The sequence below is a fragment of the Nerophis ophidion genome, linkage group LG25, assembly GCF_033978795.1.
Source record: "Nerophis ophidion isolate RoL-2023_Sa linkage group LG25, RoL_Noph_v1.0, whole genome shotgun sequence".
Classification (NCBI taxonomy): Eukaryota; Metazoa; Chordata; class Actinopteri; order Syngnathiformes; family Syngnathidae; genus Nerophis; species Nerophis ophidion.
Window position 1 is genome coordinate 28923912 of NC_084635.1, and position 17401 is coordinate 28941312.

Consider the following 17401-nt stretch of genomic DNA (forward strand, 5'->3'; position numbering starts at 1 on the left):
GTCCGGGGAGATGGTTGCCTGGAGGTGTTGTGGTGCATGTACAGTAAATGGCAGAATTGTCATGTTTAAGAGTGTCACATGCTGTTTACGGCAGACGAACTGTTCGCCTTACACTAGACCAGGGGTGTCAAACGTACGGCCCCGGATCAGGCCCGTGAACAGGTTTTATCCGGCCCTTGGGATGAGTTTACAAAGTATATAAATTAACCTGAAATTTTTGAATGAAAGAAACAGCTCTTCTACGTGTATCTACTGGATGTTGCAATAGCAATTCTTTGTATCTCTGTAGAATGTAGATGATGGTACATATGTACAAAATAAACCACATGATGCTAGTACATCAATTGAGGAAAATTATCAAACTACAAACATGGCATACTGTAATTTGATTTTGATATTTCTTTATCTTGATTGAAAATGAACACCATTGGATTGACTGATGAACATTATCACATCATTCATTCAGAAAATATAAATAACGACAAATAAAGATAGAATACTACTAACTGCAATACGTAAGTGTAAAAAAAACAACAACATTATGATTTGTACATTTTCAGAATGTGCTTCTTCTGTTTTTAAACACAGAAAACAATCTGAAGGTGTCTTTATTTTTAAGTTATCGTGCAGGGATTTAACCAGTCCGGCCCACTTGGGAGTAGATTTTTGTCCATGTGGCCCCCGATGTAAAATGAGTTTGACACCCCTGCACTAGACGTTAACGTGACTGCTGTTGTTGTGTGTTGTTACTGCGCTGGGAGGACGTTAATGGGGAACATTATCACAATTTCAGAAGGGTTAAAACCAATAAAAATCAGTTCCCAGTGGCTTATTTCTTTTTTCGAAGTCTTTTTCAAAATTTTACCCATCACGCAATATCCCGAAAAACGGCTTTAAAGTGCCTGATTTTAACCATCATTATATACACCCGTCCATTTTCCTGTGACGTCACAGCGTGACATCACCACAAACAAAGATGGCGGATAGCACAGAAAGGTAAAGGATAGTAGTTTGGATTCAGACTCGCATTTTAGCGGCGCAAAAAATTCAACAGATTACGCATGTATTGAAACGGATGGTTGGAGTGTGGCGGCAGGTAGCGAAAACGAAATTGAAGAAGAAACTTAAGCTATTGAGCCATATCACGACAGACATCGGAACGGGAGGAAGCAAGGACGAATTTGGCGATCGCCTTCCAACCAACGATTGGTATGTGTTTGTTTGGCATTAAATGTGGTTGGAGGGAAAGGCTGGATGCAAATAAAGCTACAAATGAGGCGTAATGGTGCAATATGTAAATACAGCTAGCCTAAATAACATGTTAGCATCGATTAGCTGGCAGTCATGCCGTGAGCAAATAAGTCTGATTAGCACATAATTAGCACATAAGTCAATAACATCAACAAAACTCACCTTTGTGATTTCGTTGACTTTATCGTTGGAAATGCATCTGGTGTCGCAGGATATCCACACATCTCTGTGGTAGCATCGCTATCGTCGGTAAAGTGTGCGAGGGACTTTCGCATCTTTTGACCACTGGTGCTGTGCAACTTGAATCCGTCGATTGGTATGTGTTTGTTTGGCATTAAATTTGGGTGGAGGGAAAGGCTGGATGCAAATATAGCTACAAATGAGGCATAATGATGCAATATGTACATACAGCTAGCCTAAATAGCATGTTAGCATTGATTAGCATGCCGTGACCAAATATGTCTGACTAGCACACTCCACGTATGTCAACTTGAATCCGTCCCTGTTTGTGTTGTTACACCCTCTGACAACACATCGACTAGGCATGATGTCTCCAAGGGACCGGAAAACAGTCAAAAAAACTGAAAAATAACAGTGCTGATTTGACTTGGTGTGTAATGTGTTTGAGAAAATGGCGGATTGCTTCCTGTTGTGACGTCACGGTTGATAGTTCATCGCTCCGACAGCGAACAATTGAAAGGCGTTTCAATCGCCAAATTCACCCTTTTAGAGTTTGGAAATTGGTTAAAAAAACATATGGTCTTTTTTCTGCAACATCAAGGTATATATTGACGCTTACATACAGGTCTGGTGATAATGTTCCCCTTTAATGAAACTGCCTAACAATAAACCCACATAAGAAACCAAGAACTCACCCTCGATCATTCTACAGTTATAACGTCATTGGGCAGACATGCTCTTTATACACGCCCCCTCCAGCTCCGCCTGAATTTCGGGAGATTTTCGGGAGAGGCGCTGAAAATCCGGGACGGTTGGCAAGTATGTCGCAGGCCCAACACAGATAGACAGACAACATTTACACTCACATTCACACACTAGGGACCATTTAGTGTTGCCAGGTGCATGTCTTTGGAGGTGGGCGGAAGCCGGAGTACACGGAGGGATCCCACGCAGTCACGGGGAGGACATGCAAACTCCACACAGAAAGATCCCAAGCCCAGGATTGAACCCAGGACTACTCAGGACCTTAGTATTGTGAGGCACATGCAGATATTATATATTTTTTTTATTATTTCCTGATTTGTATTTGTATTTACACATTATTAAATATTTATTCTTACTTATTTTGTGTATTTATATCTTTGATATTAAAATACTACTGTCAGGCCTTCCCCTGACAGTTTGTCTATGTTTTAGTTTTTTCCTCTGCATTTGTCTTTGTTTCGTCTGTGTTTAGTATCTCCTGTCTTTAGTTCCTGTCAAGTGTTCTTATTTTGGTTCAGCTTCCTGTTTGTCTCCCTGTGTGCTGTTTTCACTCAGCTGCGGCTGATTGGCATCTGGCCACACCTGATGTCAATCAGCCAGCTCCTATTTTACCTGCTTTGTTCCTCCAGTCAGGCCTGGACCATTGTATTGTCATTCGGACTTGTCGTTGCCATATGTTGCTCTTGTCGTGTCGATGTGATTCTTTTCAGCTATTACCTGTCATGCTACATTTTGTCCTGGTCGTCGTAGCGGTAAGCTGTTCTTGTTAGCCATTAGCTGTTTTCAGTTTTTCTGTTTGCTACCCACGAGCTTCCATGCTAAAGTTCCTTTTCGTTTTTCTAGCTCCTAGTGCTAGCTCCCTTAGTTTGTTATTCCGCCCACGTGAAAGCTTTTTGTTTACACCCTTTGTTCTTATTCTAATATTTTATATTAAATCATCTTTTCTCATTCAATGCCTGCCTCCATCTCTGCGTCTTGGGGTTCATCACCAACTAACTGTGACAACTACAACGTAGTTGAGATAGGCGCCAGCGCCCCCCGCAACCTCAAGAGGGAATAAGCGGTAGAAAATGGATGGATGGATATTTGAGTTTGGGGAAATTCAAAATAGATATATCCCTGTTAAAATATCACCTGACTCGCAACTGGACTAAAAATGTAACTTTTTTAGATGATATTTCGTTTATTATTTTCTATTGTATTATATTATTTATATTTTAATTATATTTTGTCTGTTTTCTATTTTATTTAGTTACTTTTTTATTTGGATTCACCTCTATGGTTTATTGTTCTGATGTCAATCATACAGACACCAGGTAGGGAGGTACTTTTGTATTCACATTTTTATCATGTCCTGATTTTTATTTATATTTACACATTATTGAATATTTTATTCTTACTTTTTTGTGTATTTCTATCTGATATTAAAATACTAGAACATTATTTAGGTTAGGGGAAAATTGAAATATCAGTCGACTTACAACTAGACTAAAAATGTAACTTTTTTACATTAGTTATATTTTAATTTTATTTTGTTTATTATTTTTGATTTTATTTAGTTAGTTTTTTATTTGCATTCACTTCTATGGTTTATTGTTCTGATGTCAATCATATACAGTTAGGAAGGTACTTTTGTATTCACATTGTTATTATGTCCTGATCTATATTTGTATTTACACATTATTAAACATTTTATTCTTACTTTTATGTGTATTTCTATCTGTAATATTAAAATACAACAACGTTATTTAAGTTAGGGGAACATTCAAATTAGTGATATCACTGTTAAAATATCACTCGACTCACAACTGGACTAAAATGTAACTTTTTACAGTATTCATATTTTAACTATATTTTGTTTATTAATTTCTATTGTATTTAGTTATTTTTTTATTTGGACTAACTTCTATGGTTTATTGTTCTGTTGTCAATCATACACACACCAGGTCGGGAGGTACTTTTGTATTCACATTTTTATTATTTCCTAATTTTTATTTTTAATCACATTACTAAACATTTTATTCTTACTTGTTTTGTGTTTTTCTGTCTGTACTATTAAAATACTACAAAGTTATTACAATTAGGGGAAAATTCAAAATAGTGACATCACTGTAAAAATATCACCCGACTCGCAAACTGGACTAAAAATTGAACTTTTTTATATAATTTATATTTTTATTATATTTTGTTTATTGTTTTCTACTTTATTTAGTTACTTTTTTATATGGATTCACTTTCATGGTTTATTTTTCTGATGTCAATCATACACACACCAGGTAGGGAGGTACTTATGTATTCACATTTTTATTATTTCCTGATTTTTATCTGTATTTACACATTATTAAACATTTTATTCTTACTTTTTTTGTGTATTTCTGTCTGTAATATTCAAATACTACAACGGTATTTAAGTTAGGGGAAAATTAAAATATCACTCAACTCGCAACTAGAGTAAAAATTGAACTTTTTTATAATATTTATATCTTTTTTTTAATTTTATTATTTTATATTTTATTTAGTTACTTTTTTATTTGCATTCACTTCTGTGGTTTATTGTTCTGATGTCAATCATCCACACACCAGGTAGGGAGGTACTTTTGTATTCACGTTTTTATTTCCTGATGAGGAACCGAATGTCCCTTTGGGACAGAGGACCCTATTGTATTTCTAAGGTTTTATTATTCTTTATTATTATTTTTATTTGTATTTACACATTATTAAACATTGTATTCTTACTTGTTTTGTCTATGTCTATCCTTAATGTTAAAAATGCTACAAAGCTATTTAAGTTAGGGGAACATTCAAAACTGTGATGTCACTGTTAAAGCATGGTGAACGTATTTCAATTAATATTTACAGTAAAATAAATACACTTATTGGTAGGAAGCCACGGGGAAGACCCAGGACACTTTGGGAAGACTATGTCTCCCGCCTCGGGATCCCCCGGGTGGAGCTGGACCAAGTGGCTGCTTAGGCTGCTGCCCCCGTGACCCGACCTCGGATAAGTGGAAGAAGATGGATGGATTGCCTATACTTAAAAATATTTCTTACCAATACAGTAATATTTGTGTATATATAAATTATTTTATTCCACATCTTATCCTATCATGGCTACTGGTCATGTTTTATATATACATTTTAAAAGAATGTTATTGAACAACAAACATACATTTATAATTTACCCAAAGGCAAGGCACTTCCAACATCAAGGAAAGAAAACAAAAAAGCAAGTACAGACAGTAATAATACTAAAGAATATGAAAAAAAAAAGATGAAAAAAAAAAGAAAAAATAATCACTTGAAATGTTTTTAACAACGATATCAATTTAAGGACTTTTCTACTCTTAATCATTTTCCAAGATTTGATTGATAATTGTAACTCCACCCATCCCTCCATTTTCTACCGCTTGTCCCTTTTGGGGTCACAGGTGGGTGCTGGAGCCTATCTCAGCTGCATTCGGACGGAAGGCGGGGTACATCCTGGACAAGTGGCCACCTCATCGCAGGGCCAACACAGATTGACAGACAACATTTACACACTCAAAAAAATGACTCATTGGATGAACTCAATTAATATTAGGGCAGGATTTCCATCCAATTGACTTCCATTTGATGCCTTTTGCAGTATATATTGATATCGCTTTATCCACCAGCCCTATCGGCCTTTAAAAAAAAAATGTTTTCTTTAAATTTATTTATCATCAAATATGTGTCCATCATAACATATATTTTGGTTTTATGGCCCAGCTGTATGGGGATTTTTTCATCCATCCATCCATTTTCTACTGCTTGTCCCTTTCAGGGTGGCAGGCGGTCGCTGAGAATATTTTTATTTTTTTGAACTGATTTTGATTTTATTTACTTTGCGATATATATTGATAACATTTAATTGTCCAGCCCTACAGGGATTTTTTCAGAATATTATTTTTTTTAAATCGATATCGATTTGATATCTTTTGCAATATATATTGCAGCATATGTTTACTCGCCCAGCCTTATCGGCCTTTTTCCATTTTTTTTTTATGTATGTGTCTGTAATGATATATATTGATATCGTTTTATCGCCCAGCGATATCTGCCTTTTTCCTATTATATTTTTTTGCTATCAATTATGTGTCCATCATGATATATATTTTTGTTTTATGGCCCAGACCTATGGGGATTTTTTCTGAATATTTAAATTTTTTTCAGAATGTTTTTATTTTTTAATCGATATCGATTTTATGTCTTTTGCTATATATATCGCAATTGTTTTATCGCCCAGACTTATCGGCCTTTTTCCATTTTTTTTTAAATTTTTTCATATCTATGAGTCTGTAATGATATATATTGATATTGTTTTATCGCCCAGCGCTATCAGCCTTTTCCCATTTTTTTCCCCCATTTTTTCATATCTATGTTTCTGTAATGATATATATTGATACTGTTTTATCTCCCAGCGCTATTGGCCTTTTTCCTATTTTTTAAAAATGATCAATTATGTGTCTATCATGATATGTATTTTGGTTTTATTGCCCGGCCCTATGGGGATTTTTTCAGAATTAATTTTTTTTAACTGATTTTGATTTTATTTATTTTTGAGATACATATTGATAACATTTATTATCCAGCCCTACGGGAAATTTTTCTGAATGTTTTTTTTAATTTTTTTATCTATATTGATTTTATGTCCTGCGATGAGGTAGTGACTTGTCCAGGGTGTACTCCGCCTTCCGCCCGATTGTAGCTGAGATAGGCACCAGCGCCCCCCGCCACCCCAAAGGGAATAAGCGGTAGCAAATGGATGGATGGATGGATGATTTTATGTCTTTTGCAATATGTATATATATATATATATATATATATCGGCCTTTTTCCATTAAAAAAAAAATAAAAAATGATATCTATGTTTCTGTAATGATATATATTGATATCGTTTTATTGCCCAGCGCTATCTGCCTTTTTCCTATTTTTTTTATATCTAAGTGTCTTTAATGATATATATTGACATCGTTTTATAAGCCCAGCCTTATTGGCCTTTTTCCATTTTTTTATTTTTTATATCTGTGTCTGTAATGATATATTTTGATTTCGTTTTACCGCCCAACCTTATTGGCCTTTTGCGATTTTTTTCATTTTTTTAATATTTATGTGTCTGTAATGATATATATTGATATCATTTTATCTGCGCTATCTGCCTTATTCCTTTTTTTTTTCCCATTTTTTATATCTATGTATCTGTAATAGTATATAATGATATCATTTTATCGGCCAACCTTATCGGCCTTTTCCCATTTTTAAATCTTTTTTTTATACTTATGTATCTGTAATAATATATAATGATATCGTTTTATCGCCCAACCTTATCGGCCTTTTTCCATTTTTTTTATATCTCTGTAATGATATATATTGATATCGTTTTATCGCCCAGTGCTATCTGCCTTTTTCCTTTTTTTTAATCAAATTTTTTTATATCTAAGTGTCTGTAATGATATATATTGATATTGTTTTATCGTCCAGCGCCATCTGCCTTTCTTTTATTTTTGTTTATCATTTATGTGTCTATCACATTTATTATCGCTCATTAAGCCAATTAGAAAATGTAGGCCGTCCATCCATCCTTCCATTTCTACCGCTTGTCCCTTTCCATCCATCCATCCATCCATCCATCCATTTCCTACCGCTTATTCCCTTTTGGCGTCGCGGGGGGTGCTGGCGCCTATCTCAGCTACAATCGGGCAGAAGGCGGGGTACTCCCTGGACAAGTCGCTACCTCATCGCAGGGCCCGCTTGTCCCTTTTACTTTTCATAAATCGACATTTATGTGGAAACATTTTGCCTGCAGCATAATAATATTAACAAACAATTCTTTGTTACAGTCGTTTATAACAATACCACATTTAATCTTGGGCTACCAGTAATTATCCATCCATCCATTTTCTACCACTTGTCCCTTTTGGGGTCACGAGGGGTGCTGGAGCCTATCTCAGCTGCACATGGGCGGAAGGCGGCGTACACCCTGGACAAGTCGCCACCTCATCGCAAGGCCAACACAGATAGACAGCCAACGTTCACACACTTGGGACTTAAGTAACGATCCGGACTTTTGAACGGCTCTTTTAAAAGATCCGGATCCTCAAGATCCGGCTCCCTTCAAAGAGAGATAAATCTCGCTCTACTCATACTTGACGGCTGCAAAACGTCAACAACGTCTTCTTCTAAGTGTGTCAATATTCTGTCTTGCTTTTAGCAAGTGTGATTTGCTAAAAGCGAGATTCTGGAAGCTCTTAATATAGCACTTCCAGGAACAATATGCCAGGTTTTGTTTCAAAGAAGTCACACACGTATACAACTTTAGAAAAAACCCCCCCCCCCCCATTTGAATTATGATCCATTTCACCGTGACACCATATTCAAAATACATTTATTAATCAATGAAGTGCAATGAAAGATGAACTAAACCAGGGGTGTGCAACGTGCGGCACGTAGCAAAATGCTAATATTAGCATTTTAGCTTTATCGCTCATTTTCCAGGTAAACACCTTAGTGTCAAATATTGTGTTACTTGACAAATAATACCTATTAGCATTTTAATGTTAGTAGTGAGCTATTTTTAAGCTAAGTTTCCAAGTCATATGTTGATACTTGATACATGTTAGCATGCTAGTATATTAAACATATTTCACGAAAACACCTAGGGTTAGTATACAGTTACATTTTAGCATGCTAACATTAACATGCTAGCTTTTTTTTTTTTTTTAATCTATCAGGTATACACATCAGTGTCATATTTTGGTGTTTCACTCGTGCTACCTGTAAGCATGCTATTGTTAGCATGCAATCTTTTTTTTAGCGCATTTTGCAAAATGTTTTTTTGCTGTTTTGTAGCTGTTAGCATGTTAGCGTTAGTATTTTTTTTAAACGTACACACCTTATGATAAGATACTTTGGTAATTGACGCATAGTTAGCATGCTAAAATTAGCATGCCAGCTATCCATCCATCCATTTTCTACCGCTTGTCCCATTTGGGGTGGCGGAGGGTGCTGGAGCTTATCTCGGCTAACTTGGCTGGTATAGATGTCAGTGTCATATTTTGGTATTTCACTGTTGTTACCTATAAGCGTGCTATTGTTAGCATAGTACTGTTAGCATGCTAGCTTGTTGTAAAGCTAATTTTTTAAAGTAAACACCTTAGAGCAGAGGTAGGGAACCTATGGCTCTAGAGCCAGATGTGGCTATTTTGATGACTGCATCTGGCTCTCGGATAAATCTGAGATGACATTGCTTAACAGGATAAGTAATGAATAATTATATTTGTAATCACAGTGTTAAAAATAACATTCAAAATACAAAACATTCTCATGCATTTTTATGTTCAAGAAGTTGAGTTAATGGTAAGAAGTAATTTATTTATTATTGGTTAGTGTGGGGCTTGCCCTCCTGGGGGTTCTTCAGACCACCAAACACCGACATGAGAGCCTGTTTTAGGGTAAAATACTGTTTTTTTTTCAATTAGTCTCTCAGTTGCTTTCCAGCAATTGTCTTTTTCTCTTTCGTCCTCACTCGCGCTCTGGCTCCAGCCCCAACCCTGTCTCTCCTCCTGGCTGCTGCTTAAAACAGAGCAACAGGTGATTAGATAAAAAGGCCCAGGTGGGCCTTCTACGCACCTGTCGCTGATTTCGAGGCCGGTCCTGGCAACATCGCGCTTTGCTGCAGGCCATGCCCCCTCCACAGTTTGCTTCAGAATAACAATGTTATTACAAAGAATAAGAGACCTATTATACTCTGGAAATGTTGGTCTTACTTAAAAATGCACACGTTTAGTTGTGTTCAGTGTTAAAAAAAATTATTATATGGCTCTTAGGGAAATACATTTTAAAATATTTGGCTTCTTGGCTCTCTCGTCCAAAAAGGTTCCCGTCCCCTGCCTTAGAGTAAGAAACTTTGGTAATTGGCGCACAGTCAGCATTTTAGCATGCTAGCTTTTTTAAAACACTTTTTAGCTAATTTAGCTGGTATAGACGTCAATGTAATATTTTGGTATTTCACGGATGCTAACTGTAACGTGCTATTGTTAGCATGCTTTTTAGCAACTTTTTTTTTTACTTGACGTTATCTGAATCGCGTGTTAATTGTTAGCATTTCAGTTCGCCTTTGGATCTTTAGCATTCACAATAAATTTCCACCAAAATTGCATTTTGTAGTTCTTTTGGGAAAAAAAGGTGTATATTTTGTACTGGTTTTGGAGTTGAAAATACCAAAAATGGCCCCCACATTCTTTCATTTCTCAGTCTGTGGCCCTTTATGGAAAAGCTTGGGCTTTTTTAAAATAATGACCCGTGGGCTATGAGGAAAAAAAAAGGAAATTATTTAGGTGAATTAATCATACATTAGGGATGTCAAAAATAACGATTTAACACGAGAATATTCACAAAAACGATTGTATGAATCATGCATGTACACAGATGAACCACAATATGGTAAATTTTCACTATTTTCAAAATAGTGACCAAGTTTTGATCAAATGCAAAACTAATACTCCTGTAATGATGTCGACATTAAAATTACATTTAAAATATTTTTATCTCTTTGTCCAAGCAAGTAAAAACCTGCTATTAATCCAAATTGAAAACATCATTTGACAGCACTGGTATTAAAAAATGATTTATGCATATGGATATCATTAGTGGGAAGCATGTGAGAATTCTTTCTTTGACCGACACACACACACACGCACGCACACACACACACACACACACACACGCACACACACACACACACACACACACACACACACACACACACACCTGCAAAGAGCATGCATTGTGGTTAGTCAGCTGACACTTTCATCAATTCACGAGGGAGTGTAAAAGCCCAGCAGGAACGCAGAGGCCACGCTAATAGTGCTCTCCAACTCTTGTCAGAATCCTGCAACATTCTCCTCTCACATCTCGACCACATTTTAAAACAGCAGACTGGCCGCCTCTCGTTTAAAAACACATAAAAAGCTCCTTAAAGACCGATTTTTACACACTGCACTGACAGCACCGGGACTATTAATCAAGTTGGATGCCCTAACACTTGCTTTAATAATTATAATGACTAGTAAAGTTGCTATAGCCTAAAACAGGGCCGTCCAAAGTGCGGCCCGGGGGCCATTTGCGGCCCGCAGCTAATCGTTTACCGGCCCACCACACATTCTGCAAAAATGGCAAAATTGATAGTATTGCAAAAATAAAAAATAAAAAAAATAAAAAAAAGTGTAATGAGGTGAAATCTAATGAGAAAAAGTGGCAATGTTGACACAAAGCTGCCATGCAGGCAGTTTTTTTTCCTTTTGTCTTTATTTCCTTTTTTTTCCATTGTTTAAAAAAAAAGACAAAAAAAAACAATGTTATATTGAATTATTACTTAAAAATTATCACTTTAAAATGTTTTATGTGGGAAAAATATTGCATATGTTGTGTGGTTGCCATATAAAAAACATCAACGTTTTGACCAAAGAGCATAAAAAAACAAAATAACAGTTCAAACTTAAAATTGACAGATAGATCGGAAGTTGATCCTGAAATTTAAGTGTTAAAAGTAAAAAAAAACACTAATAAAAATGCATCACTTTATGAGTGGGGAACCTTTCGGATCTCAAATATGTTTAGTAGGATTTTATTTAACTTTTCACTGTGATTACTCAAAACTATTAAATAATTAAAATCAATGGTGTCCTGCATTATTGATCTTTGAGGGCTTTAATTGCTAAATAAAGGAACTCTCCTGAAGGAATCAATAAAGTATTATCTATCTATCTATCTAAATACTGCACATTCCAGTTTTACTATAAAAAACAAAGTTGTCTTTCACAGAAAAGGCATAAAATCTCATTTGTTTTACTGTATATCAACCTCAAGTTGATATAGAGATTTACTGTAGGCATTAAATAAAAAATAATAATAATAATTTGACTTATTTTTAACATTTTAGTGACTGAGATCCTCTATGCTGCCCAGGAGCCCTAAGGATTAAAACAAAATTCATATATTTTGTTATCGTTTGAAAATGAAAAATATCAAAAATGGCCCCCGCATGCTTAAATTTTACCATGTGCGGCCCTTTGTGGAAAAAGTTTGGACACCCCTGGCCTAAATCATTAGCACGCTTACATTAAAATGTAAAATTTAGCATGTGAGCTAACAATGGTTAGCATGCCTCGAATATCAAGTAACACGGCCGTAAGGTGTATAGCTGCGGAAGTAGAGGAAACAAAGCGAAAAAACAGCAAAAAAAAAATTTGCATGCTAATATTAGCTTGCTAGCATACTGACAGTCAACAAGTGTCACGTACCAAGTTATTTCACTCTGGGGTAAACGGAAAACATTTTTGCTTATAAAAATATCATACCTATATTAGCGTACAAGCAAACTAACATTAGCATGCTATCAGTTAGCCCGCGTCGAAACTAGACAAGGGTGAGAATAAAATGAGTCGATAAGAACCGAGCTATGTGAAAGTATGGCTGAGCTACAAGGGGAGGCAACCGTCCATTAAATAGGGTATGTACCCATTAAATTGGCCCATTTTTAAAATTTGTGAATAGCGTCACCATGGTGACACGAAACGTTGCCAACTTAAAGTACCGCCGTAGGGGCAAGTGAGACCCTTCCGATGGTATAACACAGGGGTCACCAACCTTTTTAAAACTAAGAGCTACTTCTTGGGTACTGATTAATGCAAAGGGCTACCAGTTTGATACACACTTAAATAAATTGCCAGAAATAGCCAATTTGCTCAATTAACCTTTAAAAAATGGGTATTTCTGTCTGTCATTCCGTCTTACATTTTTTTTCCTTTTTCGCAAGGATTTTTGTAGAGAATAAATGATGAAAAAAACACTTAATTGAACGGTTTAAAAGAGGAGAAAACACGAAAAAAATTAAAATACAATTTTGAAACATAGTTTATCTTCAATTTCGACTCTTTAAAAGTCAAAAATCAACCGAAAAAAATGAAGAGGAAAAACTAGCTAATTTGAATCTTTTTGAACAATTAATTTATGGAACATCATTAGTAATTCTTCCAGATTAAGATTAATTTTAGAATTTTGATGTCTTGTTTTAAATAGGTTAAAATCCAATCTGCACTTTGTAATAATATATAACAAATTGGACCAAGCTATATTTCTAACAAAGACAAATCATTATTTCTTCTAGATTTTCCAGAACAAAACATTTTTAAAAAATCCTAAAGACTTTGAAATAAGATTTGATTCTACAGATTTTCTAGATTTGCCAGAATATTTTTATTTTATTTTAATCATAGTACGTTTGAAAATTTTCACAAATATTCTTTGTCGAAAAAACAGAAGCTAAAATGAAGAATTAAATTAAAATGTATTTATTATTCTTACCAATAAAATAAAAATAACTTTCCATAAACATTGATTTAAATTGTCAGGAAAGAAAAGGAAGGAATTTAAAAGGTAAAAAGGTATATGTATTTAAAAATCCTAAAATCATTTTTAAGGTTGTATTCTCTAAAATTGTCTTTCTGAAAGTTATAAGAAGCAAAATAAAAAAATAAATGAATTTATTTAGACAAGTGAAGACCATGTCTTTAAAATATTTTCTTGGATTTTCAAATTTTATTTGAGTTTTGTCTCTCTTAGAATTAAAAATGTCGAGCAAAGTGAGACAAGCTTGCTAGTAAATAAACAACATTTTAAAAATAGAGGCAGCTCACTGGTAAGTGCTGCTATTTGAGCTATTTTTAGAACAGGCCATCGGGCTACTCATCTGGTTCTTGCGGGCTACCTGGTGCCCGCGGGCACCGCGTTGGTGACCCCTAGTATAACATATGTGGGGGTTTGTTGGCCGATCCGTCTCACATGAATCCTAAGAGAAACGTGTGGAACTATGATAATAAAAATTGAAGTATGACGAATAATAAAATGGGCTCCTTGCTTTGCAGCAGGCCCATAATGAAGTATGAGGAATAATGATATGGGCTGCTTGCATTGCAGCAGGCCCATAATGAAGTATGAGGAATAATAATATGGGCTGCTTGCATTGCAGCAGGCCCATAATGGAGTATGAGGAATAATAATATGGGCTGCTTGCATTGCAGCAGACTCATACTAAAAAAACAAAACACGGGCACTTGGTTGTCAACAAAGAATTAAATATCCATTTATTCGCTTTTCTCATTCTTACATAAAATACAATCTGATCTAGGAAACAAAATGTTCAGGACATGAGAGGTCATTAGAGCAGTTTGGTTAAACAAATAAGCACGACGCCCCCAAAAATAGTTCTCTCCTTTTCCAAATCGTAAATCTCAACAGGTCCCGTCAAGTCTGCGACGAGCGTGTCAGTAAGGAAAAAGGTTCTCGGACAAAAAGAAAACACTTAAAATGTGACAAACTACAAAATGAATGATTTCAGAGCCAAAGCCATCGAGGGAATACCAAAACGAAAGCGAAAGAAAAACGCCAGAGCGGAAAAACAAAGCAAAGTGCGAGTCATTTTTGAACCTGGATCCTTTCACTGCCATGACAGACCCCGGGTCAGTCGGAGACATCTCTCCTGTGTGTGACATCCATCATGGGGTCTGCCGGGATGCGTTCCGGGACCAGCTGTTGGCTCGCCATGAGGGCAGCGCGGCGCGACAGTGGTGCCTCCTCAGGCAACGTAGTGGTACTGGTTGGGGGTCTCCTTGTCCCGCTCCATATAGTCTCTGTCTATGAGGGACTCGATCCGCTTCTTCAGATCGCCAGGCTGGGGAGACAAGCGGCAGTTTGATATTTTTGAGAGGAAATGATTGCATTCAAACTTAGCCTGGGCGATAATATGATTAGATTAATACAGTGACTTTCAACCACTGGTCCGCGGCACACTAGTGTGCCGTGAGATAGTGTGTTGTGTGCCGAGGGAAACTATGCAACTTCACCTAATTGGTCCAAAAAATATGTTTTGCAAATCAATAATCATAATAATGTGCCTGTGCTGTGTAGAACTTGGCAGGATAATCTTGTAATACTCCATATCAGTAGGTGGAGTTGCTTTATCAGCAGGTAGTTTATTGCTTTGTAGAAGTCGGAACGCGTCGAGGATGGTTTGTCGTGATCCCAACATGCAGAGCACAGCGGTAGACAGCGTGCAGGTAAAAAGGTATGTAACGTTTAAACCAAAAATGAACAAAAGGCATGTCCCGCTAGGAAAAGGCACTGAAGCCTAGGGATGGTTATGTAAAACAAAAGTAAAACCGAACTGGCTACAAAGTCATAGTACCAATCAGCCTTTTCATATAAGATAGATAGATAGATGGATAGATAGATAGATAGACAGATAGACAGATCGATAGATAGATCGATGGATAGATCGATAGATAGATAGTGAAGTGAAGTGAATTATATTTATATAGCGCTTTTCTCAAGTGACTCGAAGCGCTTTACATAGTAACACCCAATATCTAAGTTACATTTAAACCAGTGTGGGTGGCACTGGGAGCAGGTGGGTAAAGTGTCTTGCCCAAGGACACAACGGCAGTAACTAGGATGGCTCAAGCGGGAATCGAACCTGCAACCCTCAAGTTGCTGACACGGCCACTCTACCAACCGAGCCATGCCGCTCTATATAGATAGATGGATAGATAGATAGATAGGTAGGTAGGTAGATAGATAGATAGATAGATAGATAGATAGATGAATGGATAGTGAAGTGAATTATATTTATATAGCGCTTTCCTCAAGTGACTCAAAGCGCTTTACATAGTAACACCCAATATCTAAGTTACATTTAAACCAGTGTGGGTGGCACTGGGAGCAGGTGGGTAAAGTGTCTTGCCCAAGGACACAACGGCAGTAACTAGGATGGCTCAAGCGGGAATCGAACCTGCAACCCTCAAGTTGCCGGCACGGCCACTCTACCAACCGAGCCATGCCGCTCTATATAGATGGATGGATAGATAGATAGATAGGTAGGTAGATAGATAGATAGATGGATGGATAGTGAAGTGAATTATATTTATATAGCGCTTTTCTCAAGTGACTCGAAGCGCTTTACATAGTAACACCCAATATCTAAGTTACATTTAAACCAGTGTGGGTGGCACTGGGAGCAGGTGGGTAAAGTGTCTTGCCCAAGGACACAACGGCAGTAACTAGGATGGCTCAAGCGGGAATCGAACCTGCAACCCTCAAGTTGCTGACACGGCCACTCTACCAACCGAGCCATGCCGCTCTATATAGATGGATAGATAGATAGATAGGTAGGTAGGTAGATAGATGGATAGATAGATAGATGAATGGATAGTGAAGTGAATTATATTTATATAGCGCTTTCCTCAAGTGACTCAAAGCGCTTTACATAGTAACACCCAATATCTAAGTTACATTTAAACCAGTGTGGGTGGCACTGGGAGCAGGTGGGTAAAGTGTCTTGCCCAAGGACACAACGGCAGTAACTAGGATGGCTCAAGCGGGAATCGAACCTGCAACCCTCAAGTTGCCGGCACGGCCACTCTACCAACCGAGCCATGCCGCTCTATATAGATGGATGGATAGATAGATAGATAGGTAGGTAGATAGATAGATAGATGGATGGATAGTGAAGTGAATTATATTTATATAGCGCTTTCCTCAAGTGACTCAAAGCGCTTTACATAGTAACACCCAATATCTAAGTTACATTTAAACCAGTGTGGGTGGCACTGGGAGCAGGTGGGTAAAGTGTCTTGCCCAAGGACACAACGGCAGTAACTAGGATGGCTCAAGCGGGAATCGAACCTGCAACCCTCAAGTTGCTGACACGGCCACTCTACAAACCGAGCCATGCCGCTCTATATAGATGGATGGATAGATAGATAGATAGGTAGGTAGGTGTCTTGCCCAAGGACACAACGGCAGTAACTAGGATGGCTCAAGCGGGAATCGAACCTGCAACCCTCAAGTTGCTGACACGGCCACTCTACAAACCGAGCCATGCCGCTCTATATAGATGGATGGATAGATAGATAGATAGATAGATAGATAGATAGATAGATAGATAGATAGATAGATAGATAGATAGATAGATAGATAGATAGATAGATAGATAGATAGATAGATAGATAGATAGATAGATAGATAGATAGATAGATAGATGGATGGATAGTGAAGTGAATTATATTTATATAGCGCTTTCCTCAAGTGACTCAAAGCGCTTTACATAGTAACACCCAATATCAAAGTTACA

General features: G+C 36.8%; 1 protein-coding gene across 1 annotated transcript in view; it reads right to left on the reverse strand.

The window, feature by feature from the left end:
* Window positions 1-14331: 14331 nt before the first annotated feature.
* cul4a (cullin 4A) overlaps window positions 14332-17401 on the reverse strand; it is a 42468-nt gene continuing 39398 nt past the window's right edge. The window contains exon 21 of the mRNA XM_061887627.1: window positions 14332-14944. Coding sequence (XP_061743611.1) covers window positions 14849-14944 — 96 coding nt within the window. The 3' untranslated portion in view covers window positions 14332-14848. The remainder of the gene's footprint in view (window positions 14945-17401) is intronic.